We start from the raw sequence: 13,085 nt of genomic DNA on the forward strand, positions 1-13,085 counted from the left end.
CAGCAGATGCCAGACAATGCTTCCATTACAGAATATCCAACAATTCCAGAAATATCCTAATATTTTACAGAGAACTTCCATTCCTCAAGCCACATAATTTATCGCACCTGAAATTAATCTCTCCGCTAGCTAATGGCATTTGAAGACCATATCAACCATCTACAGAATTTGGGGAAGATTACAGAGACATTGGAAGTCACGCAATTGCCTGACAATTCAAGCCAGAAGGATTGCGAACTCACTGCAATCTTTTTAGGGCCGTTCCTTGTGCCACAAGACACGCACATGAAAAATGTAGGCTTTGTCCTGCTCCGCTTACTGTGCCCCATCTTGCATATCTAGGCCAGTGCTAAAATTTCATGTGCTTCTATTTCAAACCAAAGTTTGCCTGTGGTGAGCTTATTCTTGCTAACTATAAAAACCCTATCAGACCTGGCAGGAAAGCTGTCAACTTTCTCAGTAAAGAAACCAAAACTGGAACTGGGACAGAGAAAGAAGAATCCTCAAGATTACCAGTGTTTTAGGCAGGTTCATGGAGATTGTTATGGTTAGGCCAGCTTGGATGCACCAAGTGCTCTGTTCGGTTGTGAAACAAAAAGGTACTAAGCTTTCAAAGGTAACAAATAAACTGTTCTAAGACAAGTAGAATGAATGATCCACCCTTTCCCCATGGATTTGAATGTTAATTTCTACACTCTGGCAGCAAAAATACAGTTTACAGAGTTAATGATGTTAGTTCCCCTTCATATCCACTGTGCTCTGTCACCTTGGTACCCGTTAGTCCTACTCCCTAGCCACGACAGCAACAGCTCCAGAGTACTCCATGCTTCTTCCCTTCATACCCTGTGCTTCCTTTCCCTGTTTGCAAGGTGGCAGGAGGTTGCATCGCTGTAGGTGTTTTGAAACTACACATCTATGCTTAATTGGCTAAACATGTGTGTGTTGAATCGTGAAGTGGCAAGCCAAAAAGAACAAATACCCTACCTGGCTATTTTTTCACTGAGAATACAACAGTCAGGGTCTCTTGCATCTACAAAGCTACTGATTTTCATGAAACTTGTAGAAATATCACTATCTTTCAGATCCTCAACTTTTTGTCTGAAGTGATTAAAACTTGCCAGCAGTTTCTAGAGATTTTGCTGGGGGGTGAATGCAGGGAAGGGAGGAAGTCCCTTGGCAGACAGAAAATTTAATTTTTCTTTCAGAAAAGAAGCTAAAATAATAATACCTGGAATGTATCTGTGCTATTAACCTTACCCTTGACCAACTGATCATGTAAGCTTTCCAAGACAGGAATGGTGTTCATCACAAGAGTGAGGTCCTTGAAGTGCAGCATATGCTAGGGCCCTTATCTTCCATTCTTGTGGTTGTTCTCATAGAGGGTCTCTTATTCTTTAAAGTTCTCCAGATAAACTAATCAAATGAAGAAGGAAAGAACATTTTAAGGACAATCACACCCGAAAGCAGGGTTTGGAAGAAAAAGCAAACAGGAAAACAGCAGTAATAGCCATCCCTGCATTAATCAGCAGGAAATCCTGCTGTCAAGCTTTGACAACTGATTTAATCCAAATTTAAATTTAGCCTGATCAGCTTACTTTTAGTTGCTGCAATTAGTGTATCTATCTGTTAAAAAGCAGAGAATTAGACTTACGATTAAACACAGTTCCTGGAATCAGAACAAGCACAAAAGAGGTATTCCCATGGGTGTTACACCTACTTGCAGGCCTAGATGTCTGCTGGAAATACAATACAGCAGAGAGGAAAGAGCCCAGGAGGTTCCTGGAGTGTGTGGAAGATAACTTCCTGACACAGCTGGTAAGTGAGCCAACTAGGGAAGGCGCCCTGCTGGACCTGTTGGCTTGTGAACAGAGAAGGACTTGTGAGTGACGTGAGGGTTGGAGGCCATCTTGGGCATAGTGATAATGAAATTAGTTTTCAGTTCTTGGAGAAGCAAGGAGGGGGGTCAGCAAACTGCTACCTTGGACTTCCAGAGGGCAGACTTTGGGCTGTTTAGAAGACTGGTTGGCAAAGTCCCTTGGGAGGCAGTTTTGAAGGGCAAAGGAGTCCAGGAAGGCTGGGCTTTCTTCAAGAATTAAATCTTAAAGGCACAGGAGCAGGCTGTCCCCATGTGCTGAAAGACAGGCCGCTGTCAGGGAAGATCACTGACCTGGCTGAACCGAGATTGGGCTGGAACTCAGGAAAAAAGGGAGAGTTTATGACCTTTGGAAGAAGGGGCAGGCAACTCAGGAGGACTACAAGGATCTGTGAGATTATGCAGGGAGAAAATTAGAAGGGCCAAAGCCCAGCTAGAACTTAATCTGGCTACTGCTGTAAAAGACAATAAAAAATGTTTCTCTAAATACATTAGCTACAAAAGGAGGGCTAAGGAGAATCCCCATCCTTTGTTGGATGTGGGGGGAAACATAGTGACAAAGGATGAGGAAAAGGCTGAGGTACTTAATGCCTTCTTTGCCTCAGTCTTTGGCAGTAAGACCAGTTGTTCTCTGGATACCCAGCCCCCTGAGCTGGAAGACAGGGATGGGGAGCAGAATGAAGCCCCCATAATCCAAGGGGAAATGGTTAGCGACGTGCTACACCACTTAGGTACAAGTCTATGGGGCCGGATGGGATCCACCCAGCCACTTTCCATCATTTATCAGCAGTCCTAGCTAACCAGGGAGGTCCCAGATGACTGGAGGTTAGAAAATGTGACGCCCATCTACAAGCAGGGCTGGAAAGAGGATCCGGGGAACTACAGGCCTGTCGGTCTGACCTTGGTGCTGGGGAAGGTTATGGAGCAGATCATCATGAGTGCCATCATGTGGCACGTACAGGACAACCAGGTGATCAGGCCCAGTCAGCATAGGTTTATGAAAGGCAGGTCCTGCTTGACTAACTTGATCTCCTTCTATGACAAGGTGACCTGCTTAGTGGATGAGGGAAAGGCTGTGGATGTTGTCTACCTAGACTTTACTAAAGCCTTTGACACCGTTTCCCACAGCATTCTCCTGGAGAAACTGGCTGTTCATGGCTTGGATGGGTGTACGCTTTGCTGGGTAAATATGGCTGGATGGCCAACCCAAAGAGTTCTGGTGAAGGGAGTTAAATCCAGTTGGCAGCCGGTCACAAGCGGTGTTCCCCAGGGCTCAGTATTGGGGCTGGTTCTGTTTAATATCTTTATCAATGATCTGGATGAGGGGTTCAAGTGGACCCTGAGTAAGTTTGCATACAACACCAAACTGGGTAGGATTGTTGATCTGCTTGAGGGTAGGAAGGCTCTGTAGAGGGATCTGGACAGGCTGGACTGATGGGCAGAGGCCAGCTGTATGAGGTTCAACAAGGCTCAGTGCCGGGTCCTGCACTTGGGGCACAACAACCCCATGCAATGCTACAGGCTTGGGGAAGAGTGGCTGGAAAGCTGCCCAGTGGAAAAGGACCTAGGGGTGTTGGTCGACAGCTGGCTGAATGTGAGCCAGCAGTGTGCCCAGGTGGCCAAGAAGGGCAACAGCATCCTGGCTTGTATCAGGAATAGTGTGGCCAGCAGGAGTAGGGAAGTGATTGTGCCCCTGTACTCGGCTCTGGGGAGGCCGCACCTCAAATACTGTGTTCAGTTTTGGGCCCCTCACTACAAGAAGGACATTGAGGTGCTGGAGCATGTCCAGAGAAGGGCAACAAAGCTCATGAAGGGTCTAGAGCACAAGTCTTATGAGGAGCGGCTGAGGGAACTGGGGTTATTTAGCCTGGAGAAGAGGAGGCTGAGTGGAGACTTTATTGCTCTCTACAACTACCTGAAAGGAGGTTGTAGCCAGGTGGGTGTTGGTCTCTTCTCCCAGGTAACTAGCAAAAGGACAAGAGGAAATGGTCTTAAGTTGGATCAAGGGGGGATTTAGATTAGATATTAGGAAACATTTCTTCACCAAAAGAGTGGTCAGGCATTGGAACAGGCTGCCAGAGAGGTGGTGGAGTGACCATCCCTGAAGGTGTTCAAAAAACCTGTAGACGTGGCACTTGAGACATGGTTTAGTAGACATGGTGGGTTTGGGTCGACGTTTGGTCTTGATGATCTTAGAGATCTTGTACAACCTTAATATTCTATGATTCACTGCTCTGTCAAGCTTCCTGATAACACCCCAAGTGGTAACGGGATCGTGCAGGAGGGGGTTTCTCTTGCTCTCCTGGAGACAGTAAGGCGGAACAGACACATCATCGGCCTCGAATCCTAGTCGAGCAAGGCTGAAAAGGAGCCCCGAAGCAAGCACTCTGTGGCTGGCTGCGCTATTCACGAGAGGCTTGGGGAGTTCACGCCAACATACCTAGACCATCACATCCAGTCACCAAGTCTTCCCATTGCACTCACAAGCCACGTCTCAGTATATGCAAGAAGCAGAAGCTCCCATTTTTCTTTCTAGGTACATATATCATTCCAGCCTGGCCCATATCCCTCTTTTTAAGAGATTTGGTGGCATACAGAGCTGAGATTGATGGTCCGCTTAAGCGTGCAGCCAGCACCAGTCTCTATTACTGAAATGAGCTGATGAGAAAAGTTGAAGAAGCCCCCTCATGTTCCACAGTATCTCCCAAACAGCCAAACCTCTCTCACCAAGAGAAAATGCGTTGGCCCTTCCTCTTCTCCCTGTAGAGAAGTGTCACCAGGTTGCAACTTGCCAGTTAGGCTCCCCTTGGAGATAACAGCCAATTACAAATGGAAAGTGTGCCGGGGAACTTCAAATTCCAGCCCTGATACATGACACAAGTTAAAGGCAATCTCACATCACCAGCAGGAAACATTTGTTCTTTGATGTGACCCTCGGTGTACAGGCAGACTAATAATGGGAAAAGGTAGATGGGCAGGTAGGGCAGCAGCAAAAAACTTCCTCTGCCTTCAGTATCTCCAGGTTTCTGTGACTTCCCGGTGGTAGAAACCTGAAAGAATTGCACAGTGCCGTAGGCCGCGAGGGCTGGGGAAGATGGGGTTGTTTCCTCCTTGCAGCTGTGCAAAGGGCTGAAGTCTGCCAACACCTCTGTCAGGCCAGGGCGCGTCTCCTGGCAGGATGCTGAGAAGAGCAAAGGTCTGTTCCCCAAGGCCTGACGGACTCTGCCATCCATCACAGCCGAGATGCTGGTGCACGCTGTTGGGTGTAATCGTTGGTCCCTCCCATTTTGAATGGACTGTGAAGAAGTACAATAAAGCTCATGCTATCTTCTGGAAGAATTGAGCTCTTCCCGTCTCACACAACAAAGCTGTCGTTTGCAGCTCAGTCCTTGGGGGTCCCCCCCCGTGCCTGTGGGACGCTTGGCTATGGGGGGAGAGCATGTGGGGAAGGGCTGGACTGCTTTCACGGGGCAGTGTTTAGCTCCATTCAGGTGAAAGAGTGCTGTCAGAACTCTCTGCCTTGCTTACGCTGCTGATCTCGGTGCTCTGCCCTCGTCCTCGTCTTGCCATGTCTTGGTTGAGGCGTAGACGTGAAATGGAGAGAGGTGATTGTCCTCACTCATGCACAGCCCCTCTTCCCACAGATGAAGGCAAACAGGCCAGATCTTTGGGGGTACGTTGTTTTATTAGAGTTCTATCAAAGATATTAGAGGAGTGGTGTAGAGGGAATGACGGAGTCCAAAAGTGGGAGCAGGTGCCTGGGGCCTGGTCAGCGTCACCTGGAAGGAGAAAAGTGAGAAGAAAAACAGGTGACCGTGGTGCCTTGTTTTCAAAAAGACTCGTCTTCAAGGCGGTCTTGAGTTCTCAGAAGCCCTGTCAGCAGGGGGAGATGCTTAAGGGCTGGTTGTTGACAAGCAGAGGAGGAGAGGGCAGGCTGCCTTACCTTTCCCAGGCAGTAGTCTGCTGGCCCTGGCTTCACTGTTTTCTCGCCTCCAAGTCCACTTTTGGTTCCCATTGTGTACATGGGAGCCTTCTTTTTGTAGATGTCCAGTTCCACTTTGGGGAATGCAGCAGGACCTGGCGTCTGTAAGAGAGGCGGGGAGGTTGCTGGGTACAAAAGGCAGGTGCCGATTCTTGCCAAGTGCCCACAGGGGCTGCGCGAGTTGAGCTGGCTGGCCAGAGAAGTGGTGTGAGGGGCGCGGAGCGATGGGAACAAGGGCACCTCCTGTTTCCCTGCAGAGAGGCAGATTTCCCCGAGGAGGAGGGAGGTTCCCATCAGTGCCGATGAGCTTTGCCCCACCAGAACTGTTAGTGCTGGAAAACGAGGCACCGCAGGTGTCAACAGAGCATCCCCTCTCCCACTGTTAACAGCAGGAGAGCCAGGGGACCCCGTGGCTTCTCGGGTTTTGCCGCTGGCGCATAGAAGCGTGCGTTACGAGAGGCTGCAGCAGGCGCTGGAGTCCTTCTGCCCCGAGGAGAGAAGCTGAGCTTCAGCTGCTGACGTGAGAGAGCAGAGACACATAGCTCACCTTGGAGAGGTCTTCAGCAAAGCCATTGTGCTTACTCCTCCCTTTCATGGAGTAGCACGGGCTGGCGTGGGTGTAGGCTGTGTTGGGTCCCACCAGCCGAGGCAGGGTGTAGGTGCCAGGACCTGGAAGGGCAATGGGAAGAGAGCGCGTGTGAGTCCTGCAGGGAGAGGAGCGGTACCAGAGCGGGAGAGAAGCAGCCTGCCAAGCCTGCTACAAGGAGCAGGAAGGATGCCTCGCCCCTCCTCCCAATGCCTCCGTCTTCTGTCGCATGCAGCGTGTGTTGGCAGCTCCAAGCCTGAGTTGCCAGTCCTTCTGTGGGGTGGGAGAAGCTGGTGCTCTGGGACACCAAGCAAGCTTGTCCTGCTGTGCAGGCTTTTCCCTAGGCCTGTTGAAAAAGCCGCTCGGCACATTTTCCCTGGAGGGCACGCAGGCTGCAAGTGTTTGCGTATTTGCCCGAGTTCCCTCACCTGGAGATTGGTTGGTTTTGAGAGCCTTGTGCCGGAAGGCCATGGACTGCACCGGCGCGCACTGGTAGAGGTGTTTGTCGGCCTTGTCGGTGGAGTAGTCGCCTAGGGCAGAGGAGAAGCAGAGAAAAGCAGTGAAGCTGGGCTCTTTTCCTCAAGCCAAAGGGGAAAGGTCAGGAGGAGGCGCTCAGCCTTGTTCGCTTTCCGTCTGGACACCTCTGAAGCCTCTTCAGGGTGCAAGCTGACGTTTTGTACGCCGGTAGCACAGGGCAAAAGGAAGGCGTGCTTGTCTTGCCTGAAGGAAGTGCTAGAGAAATGGTACTCACTTGGTCCAGGGGTGATCTCTGTCTTCACCTTGGGAAGTCCGCAAATGTGCTGTGCTGGAGCCGTGTGCTTCCCATGCCTGGTGATGGAGGGCTGGACATAGTACCGAGGACCCGGAGACGAGCTGTCTGTCATGGGTGGTTTGGCCCCTCGCAATGTGTATGCAGGGGCTTTGGTTTTGGTGGGATTGTGAGCCAGGTATCCTAGGAAGAAAAGCTTGTGAAAGGACACCTGCCTGCAACGGCATATTTAAAGCTAGTTTCTAAGAAGTGGAGTGGCTGGAGTTGCTGGCCTGAAGAAATTCCCTTCCTGTGCGACTTTTTCCTCCAAGCGTGATGCCAGCAGGCCAACACGATGGTACAATGACTTCCAGCAAGAACGACGTAGGCATTGTGCAATTCATCAGAATACCGCCAAAATGCTATTGTTATGAAGTATTGCACCCCGAAACAGTTGCTCAGCTAACTTGGCATGAAAGCATGGAGGCCTGGAGCAAAGGGGAATGGAGCTGTGGCTGCTTGTCCCCTGGAGGTAGTGGGTGTGGTGCACCCCCCTTGCGATGGTGGTTTTACCTGTTGTCCCAGGGATTGAGTATTTGGGTCCCGGGCTGGTGAACTGCGCCAGGATGGGACCTCGTGGGCGATGAGGTCTCCAGGTGCCCACGTAGGCTCCGTCCGTGTTGGAGGTGGCTACAAAGCCTACGGCAAGAGCAGAAGAGTTACCGAAGGGCTTCCCTGACAGAGGCCCGGTGCGAAACCTCCCTGGGAGGAGCAGCAGTGCTTCACCTTTCTCGGCCTTGGCCATCGGACTTGGAGTGGATGAACTACTTGACTGCTGCAGCTCTCGGTCGCGGAGCGCGGCGAGGGTGAGCAGGCAACCTCTCGGTCAGGAGAGGTTCTGGTGCCTGCTGCCAGGTGGCCTTGGGGACATGCCTTGGCTCGTCACGGAAGTGCACTGTGACCTCATACAGGCTCCTGGCGTGTGTCAGATGTGACATTTGTGTCCTAGGACTGATTGAGAGCTGGGGAAGTCCAGCTTGCAGGGCCAGACCTTCATGACGTGTGCACGGCAGAAACACGCAACGAGGGAAAAACTGATGGCGTTCACGCGTTTAATCTAGCAGCCTTACGTTCTTCTACTGTTGGGCTCACATAATAATAAGAATGTACATTTGAACACCTGGAATTTCTATTTCGCCTCTTATTTTCCGCATGTGTCTTAATCTACATTTTTTTTTCCTGGCAAGGGCAACGTGGGCCTGGTGTTAGTAAGCAGAATTTGCTGCCGGGAGCTCTCGCTTAGCAAGGTGTGGCAATACCTCTGTGGTGCCGCTTTAGGGAGTTTGTCCTTGGAAACAGAGGCAAGAGAGGCCTTTCCCAATGTGCAGAAGAAATTGTGCAGACTCGTGTGTACTTTCTAGGTTATGCAAGAAAAGCTAGTTACCATGTTTGAGGCATGACAGAAGCCATCACGCAGCACCAAAACCATCACATTCTGGCACAAGATAAATGTGCTTCCCCTGTACTTCCCAACCCTATTGGCTATAGGAGAAAGTAGGAGGCTTAGGGTGGTGGGATAAGCGTCCTGCAGTGCCCAACTCATCCTAGTACGCCCTGCCTCTGCCCGCAGCTGGCTCACGTACAGGTGAGCTGCTGGGCTTTCATTTTACAGGGTGGTTGACTCTGAATGTCAAAAGTTGTCCTGGAGACTTCCTCACCTGAAATGCCATCCTTTCTCCTTTCTGAGCCTCCTCAGAGGTTACTTCTGAAAATCTGGCATGATTTTTAAACAATTGTCTTTTCTGCTCTTGTGACTGCTGCCACCCGCAAACGCAAAAGCAGAGGGAGAGAGAGAGGGTTCCCAAGCCAGTACCCCCAGGGGCAGAAAAAGGGAGCTAGTGCGGAGAGGCAGCTCTGTCTCAGCGTGGGCGGGGATGAGGGCGAAGGCGGCAGTTTAAAACCCAGTGTACCCGCCCTTTCAGCAAAGCCACTGAGGCGAAGGGCTCTGGAGCGGGGGATTGCTATGAGGGCCCCTTCCTAAAGTGGCAAAACTGCACAGGCAAAAGCACAGGGAGAGAGAGGATTCCTCTGTGGCCCCCCCGGGGCAGAAAAGAGGGAGCTGCTGAGGAGAGGCACCTCTGTCTCAGCGTGGGCGGGGATGAGAGCGAAGGCGGCAGTTTAAAACCCCGTGTACCCGCCCTTTCAGCAAAGCCACTGAGGCGAAGGGCTCTGGAGCGGGGGATTGCCATGAGGGCCCCTTCCTAAAGCGGCAAAACTGCACAGGCAAAAGCACAGGGAGAGAGAGGGTTCCCCGGAGCAGAAGAGAGGGAGCTCCTGATGAGAGGCAGCTCTGACTCGGCGGGGACAAAAGCGAAGGCAGCCAAACCCGCTCGCATACAAGAGCAGTCCCCAGGGAGCGCAAGCGGCCAGGAGCATGGCGAATGATGGGGGGGCAGGCAGGATGTGGCGCGGCAGTTTGCGAGGCAGTTTGCGCAGGCTGGGTGTGTGGGTAGGGCACGGTACTCATCCTGGTTCTAAAGGGCAGCTCACCTGGTGGTCATCCCCCTCCCAGGAGAGGACGGGCTATGGTTTCCACTTGCCTGAAAGCCATTGACAGAAGGAATATGGCAACCCACATGGAGTTCCCATGCAAACATACAGCTGTCCAGGTCTCTGGCTGCAGGGAGTGCGTGAGCCTGTCACTGCTGCCCTCCGGTCCCAGTGACAAACAGCCGGTTTTGGTGTGACCAGGTGGATGATCTGTTCAGCCTGGTGGCAGAGCTGAAAGAGGAAGTGGAAAGATTAAGGGGTATCGGGGAGTATGAGAGGGAGATAGATTGGTGGAGCCACACCCTATCATCCCTGAGGCCAAGGCAGCCGATGGGTGCTCCACAAGAAGCAGAGGATCCCCTACCCTCTTGCCACCAAGTAGAAGGAGAGGACCTTAGAGACAAGGGGGAATGGAAACAGGTCCCTGCTTGGGGTAGCAGGCGAGTCCCCTCCCAGCCTCCCTCACTCTCCCAGTTTCCCTTATACAACAGATATGGGGCTCTGGAACTGGAGGGCCAGGTAAATGAGAATGTAAGTGAAGGTCCATCTAGGGGGTTGCCTAGGGTGAGTCAGTCAACCCCTTGCCTTTTGACTGCCTCTGTTAAGAAAAAAAGGAGGGTAATTGTCATAGGCGAGTCCCTTCTGAGGGGAACAGAGGGCCCAATCTGCCAACTAGGCGCATCCCACAGGGAAGTCTGCTGCCCCCCCTGGGGCCCGGATTAGAGACGTTACCGGGAAACTCCCTGGTCTGGTACAGCCCTCTGATTATTATCCGCTGTTGGTTATGCAGGTTGGCAGTGATGAGGTTGCAGAGAGAAGTCCAAAAGTGATGAAAAGGGACTTCAGGGCACTAGGACGATTAGTTGAAGGATCAGGAGCACAGGTAGTGTTTTCCTCAATCCCGTCAGTGGCAGGGAAGAATACTGAAAGGAACAGGAAAACTTAACTGATCAACATGTGGCTCAGAGGCTGGTGCCACCGGTGGGATTTTGGGGTTTTTTGATTATGGGGAGGTTTACATGGCACTGGGTCTGCTGGCGACTAATGGAGTCCAGCTATCTCAAAGAAGGAAAAGGATTCTCATGAGCTGGTGAGGCTCATCGAGAGGGCTTTAAACTAGGATCGAAGTGGGAAGGAAGTATAACCAGGCTCACTAGAGAGGAGCCTAGGGGTAGCATGCCAGTGTTGGGGGTGAAATTGAAAGCCCAGCTCAAGTGCATCCACACCAATACACGCAGCATGGGCAACAAACAGGAGGAACTGGAAGCCATTGTGCAGCAGGATAGCTGTGACTTAGTTGCCATCACAGAAACGTGGTGGGACAAGTCTCATGACTGGAGTGCTGCCATGGATGGCCATAAGCTCTTCAGAAGGGATAGGCATGGAAGGAGAGGCGGTGAGGTGGCTCTGTATGTTAGGGAGTGTTTCGATTGTATAGAGCTCGACGATTGTGATAATAAGGTCGAGTGCTTATGGATAAGGATGAGAGGGAAGGCCAACAATGCAGATATCCTGCTGGGAGTCTGTTACAGACCACCCAGCCAGGATGAAGAGGCAGATGAAGCATTCTACAAGCAGCTGGCAGAAGTCTCACAACCGCTAGTCCTTGTTCTTGTGGGGGACTTCAACTTACCAGACGTCTGCTGGACATACAACATAGCAGGGGAAACAGTCTAGGAGGTTCCTGGAGTGTGTGGAAGATAACTTCCTGACACAGCTGGTAAGCGAGCCTACCAGGGGAGATGTCTCGCTCAGCCTGCTCTTCACAAACAGAGAAGGACTGGTGGGAGATGTGGTGGTCGGAGGCCGTCTTGGGCTTAGCGACCATGAAATGATAGAGTTTTTGATTCATGGTGAAGTAAGGAGGGGGATCAGCAAAACCACTAACACGGACTTCTGGAGGGCAGACTTTGGCCTGCTCAGGACACTGGTTAAGAGAGTCCCTTGGGAGACAGTCCTGAAGGGAAAAGGGGTTCAGGAAGGCTGGGCATTCTTTAAGAAGGAAGTCTTAAACGCACGGGAGCAAGCCGTCCCCACGTGCTGTAAGAAGAACCAGCAGGGAAGATGACCGACCTGGCTGAACATGGAACTTTGGCTGAGACTCAGGGGAAAAAAAAGGAGAGTCTACCACTCTTTGAAGAAGGGTCAGGCAACTCAAGAAGAATAGAGGGATCTTGTTAGGTCATGCAGAGATAAAATTAGAAAGGCAAAAGCCCAGCTAGAACTCAATCTGGCCACTGTTGTAAGGGATAACAAAAAATGCTTTTACAAATACATTAACAACAAAAAGAGAGCTGAGGAGACTCTCCATCCTTTATTGGATGCAGAGGGGAACACAGCCACCAAGGATGAGGAAAAGGCTGAGGTACTTAATGCCTTCTCTGCCTCAGTCTTTAATAGTCAGACCAGTTGTCCCCAGGGCATTCAGCCCCCTGAGCTGGAAGACAGGGACGGAGAGCTGAAGGAAGGCCCGTGGATGTTATCTACCTGGACTTTAGTAAAGCCTTCCATACTGTCTCCCACAGCATTCTCTTAGAGAGGCTGGCAGCTCATGGCATAGACAGGTGCACTCTTCGCTAGGTAAAAAAAAAAAATAGCTGGAAGGCCGAGCCCAGAGAGTTGGGGTGAGCGGAGTTAAATCCAGTTGGCAGCCACTCACAAGCGGTGTTCCCCAGGACTCAGTCTTGGGGCCAAACTTAATATCTTTATCGATGATCTAGACGAGGGGATTGAATGCACCCTCAGTAAGTTTGCAGATGACACCAAACTGGGTGGGAGTGTTGATCTGCTTGAGGGTAGGAAGGCTCTGTAGAGGGATCTGGACAGGCTGGATCGATGGGCCGAGGCCAACTGTATGAAGTTTAACCAGGCAAGTGCCAGGTCCTGGACTTTCGTCACAACAACCCCATGCAACGCTAGAGGCTTGGGGAAGAGTGGCTGGAAAGCTGCCTAGCAGAAAAGGACCTGGGTGTGCTGGTTGACATCTGGCTGAACGTGAGCCAGCAGTGTGCTCAGGTGGCCAAGAAGGGCAACAGCATCCTGGCTTGTATCAGGAATAGTGTGGCCAGCAGGAGTAGGGAAGTGATTGTGCCCCTGTACTCGGCTCTGGGGAGGCTGCACCTCAAATACTGTGTTCAGTTTTGGGCCCCTCACTACAAGAAGGACATTGAGGTGCTGGAGCATGTCCAGAGAAGGGCAATGAAGCTGGTCAAGGGACTGGAGCACAAGTCTTATGAGGAGCGGCTGAGGGAACTGGGGTTGTTTAGCCTGGAGAAGAGGAGGCTGAGGGGAAACCTTATCACTTCCTACAACTACCTGAAAGAAGGTTGTGGCCAGGTGGGTGTCG

General features: G+C 51.4%; 1 protein-coding gene across 1 annotated transcript; it reads right to left on the reverse strand.

The window, feature by feature from the left end:
• Positions 1–5,559: 5,559 nt before the first annotated feature.
• Positions 5,560–7,994, reverse strand: LOC129200900 (outer dense fiber protein 3-like). The gene is made up of 6 exons (XM_054812156.1): positions 7,763–7,994; positions 7,193–7,393; positions 6,870–6,971; positions 6,403–6,524; positions 5,817–5,957; positions 5,560–5,652 (listed from the first exon to the last, which is right to left on the reverse strand). The coding sequence occupies exons 1-6, from the start codon at positions 7,992–7,994 to the stop codon at positions 5,560–5,562; spliced, it is 891 nt and encodes a 296-aa protein (XP_054668131.1).
• Positions 7,995–13,085: the final 5,091 nt, after the last annotated feature.

The sequence above is a fragment of the Grus americana genome, unplaced genomic scaffold (assembly GCF_028858705.1).
Source record: "Grus americana isolate bGruAme1 unplaced genomic scaffold, bGruAme1.mat scaffold_635, whole genome shotgun sequence".
NCBI lineage: Eukaryota > Metazoa > Chordata > Aves > Gruiformes > Gruidae > Grus > Grus americana.